The sequence below is a fragment of the Sprattus sprattus genome (genome assembly GCF_963457725.1).
Source record: "Sprattus sprattus genome assembly, chromosome: 12".
Classification (NCBI taxonomy): Eukaryota; Metazoa; Chordata; class Actinopteri; order Clupeiformes; family Clupeidae; genus Sprattus; species Sprattus sprattus.
The window spans coordinates 27583415-27589414 of record NC_137910.1 but is presented as its reverse complement, the minus strand read 5'-3'; the positions used below and the strand labels follow the sequence as shown (position 1 = coordinate 27589414).

Below are 6000 nucleotides of genomic sequence, written 5' to 3'. Positions count from 1 at the left end.
GATATCACTGACTAATGGTGACTATGATGCCTACTAATTGATTTTTAGTGATATCACTGACTAATGGTGACTATGATGCCTACTAATTGATGTCCAAGCTCTTGAGCTTTTCTGTCCTAAGATGATGTCAGTTTTTTAACACTCCCAGATGCTTCCCCCTGCAGCGGCACCTCTTAAAACATTCTAAGACAGGACTTCCTCCAACAACAATATATGTATATATATAGATATACAGTATATATATATATATATATATATATATATATATATATATATATATATATATATATATACATACATATTTGTGAGGTTTAAATACAATTGGTTGTGAGCATTGTGGCAATATTGAACACTGACCTTGGCTATCCGCGGTAAACATTGGACTCATTGGACTCATTGAACATTGGTTCCGTTCTATCTCCACTGTATTCAATGCAGAATGTTTTAGGTATTGCACAGAAGCTTCTGTCATGATTAAGATTCTTCATAAGCCTCGGTAAGCATGTCAAAGCGAGTGAACAATGTGGCCTTTTCAAAAGTAAATGTTTAAGGTATGTAGCATCCATAAATATATAAACCCTATATCAACCATAAACGGACCTGACTGCTGAACAGAAACGAGACCATCCTATTCTACAGTAGTTTCTAATGGCAAGTGGAAGGGGTTACACAACAGTATAAATGTCCCAGTTAGATTGATTCTATTGCACTGTAATAAAGATAACAAAATAAATATGCAACACAAGAAGCCAGGGATGAACAGTCCATTATCCCTCTGTTAATTCACAGTTAATATGATGTGCTGTCGCCCCATGGAGCATCGCAGAACAGCAAGGGCCTTGCTGATGTGACCAGACAACACAAACTACTATTCCCCAGCACATCTGCATTGTTCACTTGGCAGGGACAATGAACACAGATCTCTGTAAACACAATAATAATCAACAGACACAGCGGTGAGGTAATCCACTGCGTCCCTGGTGGGAAGTAATACTGTCAGTGATATCATGAAAAACACCTTCAATACTTCATAACACACAAATGCAGATCAAATGAGCGCTTTTTGTGGCCGTGGTGGCATTGGACAGAATTGGCAAAAAGGCATATTTTGGCACATTTGACTTCTGCTAAGAGCACTTTAAGGAGGGAGGAGGGGTGACCAGGCGCTGGGCAGCTGACGTCTAACTGGTGGGGGCAGGATGGCAGGCAGGTGGGGGCAGGTGGGTGGGTGGGTTATTGCACTCGACGGCAGTAGTAGCCCAGGACTTTACATTTCTCACACAGGTGCTGGGGATGCTCCTTGCTCTGGTCCGAAACATCCAGGCCGTCAGGTTTCTCCAGAGGTCGCTGCCAATCACAAAACAGGAGGTAAGTCATTTACCCTCTCACATATGACAGTCAAATATAAGACTTTATTCTAAAACAAGGCATGTGAGGCCTATCAGCTCTCTAAATGTGTGCATTATATGAGAAATAGTTCTGATTAATGCTGTAAGCTTTAAAAAAAAAAAAAATCACAAATCCTGCTCTGCTGCAATCATTGGTCTTCCACCAACACAGCTGTTAGAGCAATGTTTAGTGTCACTGGCAATATTTCCAGTCTGATGTGTTGCAGAGGAAGGAAAAGCACTTTAACATGAGCCATTGAGAAGAGACAATGCAGCATTGACCTGGCGTGTAGTATTTCTGTGCTCCTGATGATCATTTGGGGATAACTTCACCATCTCTGAGCGCCATGTCTAGAGGTTGGCGAGATCCAGAGGACAGGTTTACGTGATCAGCCTAAAGACTAATGAGAGCAGTGTTGGGCAGGAGACTCTTTGGCACCTTGAGCCGTCTCTCCATTACTTCCCAGGGTAAGTGCTGCACAGATGTCAGGCCTTCTCCCTCAGCACATCATTAAACAGGCAAACGATAGACGCAGGCCTCCCCACATCACATCCTCCCAGATTTCACAGCAACTTATGGCAGGGCAGGGTGTTTTATTTGATAAAGTGGCCTCAACTGGCCCAGACCAGACAAAGGCATCTAATACTCCTCACTTTTCATGTGAATCTTCGGGAGCAGATGGCAGTGTGAGAATTGGAGGGAAAATATACACACACACGTTTTATTCATTTCCTGCAGTCAGTTGAATGGCGTCCTTTCTGACTTTGTGAGAGGCCTTTGATATTTATGTGGGCTGCGTTCAAGGGCTCCTAATGCTGACTGAGTGAAATATGTTAAGTGGGTGACACTGCAAATGTGAAGAATTTGCCTCTGAGAGTGGTGCTCACCACAACACACATTAAAGGAGAAGAGCACTACTTTCCCACCAGCAGGGGCACAAGAACTCACTCTCTCTTTTTTTCACTCTTTCTCCCTGTCTTCCTTTCCTTCTCTATCTCTCTGACTCACAGGCATAAAGTGCTTTCTGTGTATATTAATGCTAAGCTTGTGCAAATAACTGCCTCAAATGCTTCCCCTCCACTGTAACTAAAAATACAGCTCAGTTGCACAAGCACACTGAAATAATTTCAGAGTTCGAGTTCAGTATCGCATCCGTCCAGAGACCTGTTCCTTTTTTCAAATAAAGTTTTACCGATGAACGTGTACTTCAGTGATTTATACCCCATAAGAAAACTTAACAATCCATAAGACACATAACACAGATGGTATTTTCCTCAGCTCCCGTGCCTGCCAAAGACAAGGACCTCACCACTGAGGTCAAGGAGGACTGGAGTCAGATGTACGCAGCTCTGGTTTCTCGGGTTACAGAGGAAGGCCAGATCACACTGTCCAATGTCATTACCTTGCAACACTGAATTACAGGAAAGTGGGTAGATGGAAGTGGGTCTCAAGTTCATGGATATTGTCATTTCCAGTGATTCTGTCACTAGTTAACAGGATTTAAGCCCTTCTAGAACAATCTAAACGTTTATTTCAGCTGAGATGGGAATTGCTTATGGTACTCACTGGCTTCAGTGCAGATCCATTTCTACTTGTGCCTTTTCCATATTCAGCTTGTTAGATCAATCACATTCGCTTGAATTGGTTTTACACTGACAGCCTTATCTTGGGCCAGAGAGCACATGAGTAGCTAAAGCCAACTCACGCGATTACATCATCTGTCTAAACCTCTAAAACTTTGACTGTTCTGATATCAAAACACAATCTAAAACAAATGTTGAGCGTTGACACTCAAGGCCACCTACAGTTAAGTTAACTTAACACTAGATCTTCAACTGAAACCAATGAACCACCACATATAATAAACTCTTTAACATGGACGACTTCCATAACATTACCACATATAGTACAAACAGGGTTTCATTCCACATGGCTTGACCTCATATCTCCTGACTGTACTGTGTACACACACCACACATATGTTAGACGAGAGCTGCTTCTGTAAGCAGAGGGTTATCTGAGGGTACAGGCTAAACTGAATTTTATGTGCTTGTTTCTCAACTCAAATGAAGAGTTTGAGGGGCTATTTTCACACACTAGAGTATCATACATCTTATCATACGGCTCCTCAGGATGTTGCAAAAAAAGTTGCATTGATTTGAATGGGCCACACCAACGTTTGCAGGTCTGATATTTCTTTAAATTAACTGCTGCGAAAAATGTATGACCGCTGTCATTTGCAACGGGTTTTGTGCTTCTTATTCACATCACATCTTTCATATCATTCCGCAAGTAGTCCGGTCAAGTAATGGGTAGCTACACAACACCTGAATCTTTAAAGTTATATGTGCGTGAAAAACAATGTTTCCTTAGCGAAATCACTAAACGGCAACAAAATCATTAAAAAGAGCTATTTTGTTGGAATGTGTAAAAATCCCTCTGCACGTCGGGGTGCTTTTCGTCCTGTCAGAATTTATTTTTCTATAATGATCGCCGGACTACATTATTCCTTAGATATCAACTGGGATTGGGACTGGGAGGTGAAAGGCAAGTCTTGAATGGAATGGATTCCTGGCAGATTTTAGGATTCTGTTTTTGGGTCATGTTGGTCACACACTCACATACAGAAGTGCAAACATCCACAGTGCTGTACCTGCTTGTGAGGGTACACGTTGATGTGGCACTTGATACATTCTTGTCCCATGTTGGCCCAGGAGTTTCCGCTCATCCACTTCCTCTTGCACTTGGGGCACTTGTACTCTCCGAAGCAGCGCTTCTTGCCCTGGTACGGAGTGAGCCCTTCACCTTTGGGCCGAGCCTGCAAGGACACAGAAGAAAACATTAACATGTTAACATTCATTAACATGTTAACATCAAACACACTACAGGAAAATGGGGTGCATACAGGTTTGTGCTCTGAGAATGAATGGAGAAGAAATAACAGCAGTTGTGTTTCTTGTGCCGTGTCCAGATGCTAATAACAGATTCATCATCACTATGCAGCTAAAGTTAAAACACATTCAGCTCTGTAAGCAGATATCTCTGGGGGAGAGTTCAACCTTCAATATATGATGACTACACAAAAAAAAACTGGAGTGTTTCCAGTGTTTGTATTTGCTCTAAGCATGAACAAGATGGAGCATAACAAAAACATAAAACCTACGCACAGAGAGAGAGAGAGAGAGAGAGAGAGAGAGAAAATAATTATTAGCTGTGAAACGTTGAGATCTGTTTAGCAAGATTGAGCAGAGCGGTAAGTCTCAGTCAACCCACAGAAACACTATATAAGAGACTGGAATGTGGCCAGCATGGAAACACATCATGTCATGCATTATATAACAAAACTGCTTTCCATTTGTGGCTTATATTTTACTTTTTGGCATCAATTGTGAGCAATGTATCACTACACAGGGGAGCATACTTATATAGAGGGCAAAGGTTTTGACTAATAGGCTTCACATTAAAAGCAGTCATCTGTGAAATGTTTCAATGAAGCACCTCAACTGACACTTTAGGTAGGCTCCACTCCTATTAATGGCTACAGTAAAGAGCCCATTGTTTTGGGCTATACAGTGGCTATCACTGTAGATTTGTAGCTGCTTCAAGTATCAGTAGAAAGAAGGCATGTGAAAGCTCTCTCCAGTGGGCTGTGAGCTGTAACTGGGAGTGGTTTGAAGAGAATGAGTTAATGCTGCCATTAGTATCTAGGTCACAAGAACTCGAGCGGGGGCAAGTCCGTCCTCCTCCAGGGTCTCACAAACAAACGTTGTGTGTCATCCTATGATACATGAGCAAGTACAACATGCAGCATATGTTAACAGATTTCAAAAACTTTACTCACTTTAAGTGGAACCCTGTCACAGTTCAGGGTAAAATCTATTTTTCCATTGCAGATTTTAGACTTATTTGCAACAGCGGAAAAATAAATATCTGACTGCAAGGTGCATCTGTTCTGACATGTCGCTATGTAAACTATGAAAACATTGCAAGTATTTCAGCACATTCACTCAATGGCGTGGGTTGTGCATGATAGTGTGGACTGGGCTATCTGGCACCCGGGTGTTGCAACAGCCTTCAGAAAATCCCTGGAGTGCATATTCACCTCCACAGATGTTTGTATGCTCTCTGGACATGTGTTGTATCAAGCTCTCCAACATGTGCATGTCATTATATTACTTTCTGCCTGGTTCTTTTTATCTTAAATCACTGCTGTGCCATAATTACTTCTATGCAGCCCATTCTTCATTTACGGTGAACCTTTTCATAGCATCAGACCTTTGGTGAAAGTCTGGAATAGAGCCGTGTCTCCAATCACATTGTATCCAAATGAGACTCAATGCATCACAGCTCTCCTTCCTCTTCTGTCAGACAGCAGGATTTGTTTCTCCAAACTGTGGACTAAATGGTCCAGAGCTGGTTCCATGTTTTTCCCCCTCTTTTGGAGGGCAAGGGCGGGGGGGAGGGGGGGGGGGGGGTCAGAGGTAGAGGATATGTACCCAGGTCCCATATGAGTAATGAGTGTTGTAATCACAAGCATGTGGCCAAGTGTGGGTCAGAAGCAGGGTCTCTGCGTCAGAGCGAGCGCACAGAGTGTGACAGTCTCTCCCTCAC

At 42.5% G+C, this 6000-nt stretch overlaps 1 protein-coding gene across 1 annotated transcript in view; it reads right to left on the bottom strand.

Annotated features, from left to right (window-relative positions):
- Window positions 1-277: 277 nt before the first annotated feature.
- The window catches only part of zcchc24 (zinc finger, CCHC domain containing 24), a 30465-nt gene continuing 24742 nt past the window's right edge, over window positions 278-6000 (bottom strand). Inside the window, exons 3-4 of the mRNA XM_080848887.1 lie at window positions 4043-4207; window positions 278-1347 (exon numbers count right to left, since the gene is read on the bottom strand). Of these exons, the coding sequence (XP_080705013.1) occupies window positions 1234-1347; window positions 4043-4207 (279 nt within the window). The 3' untranslated portion in view covers window positions 278-1233. The remainder of the gene's footprint in view (window positions 1348-4042; window positions 4208-6000) is intronic.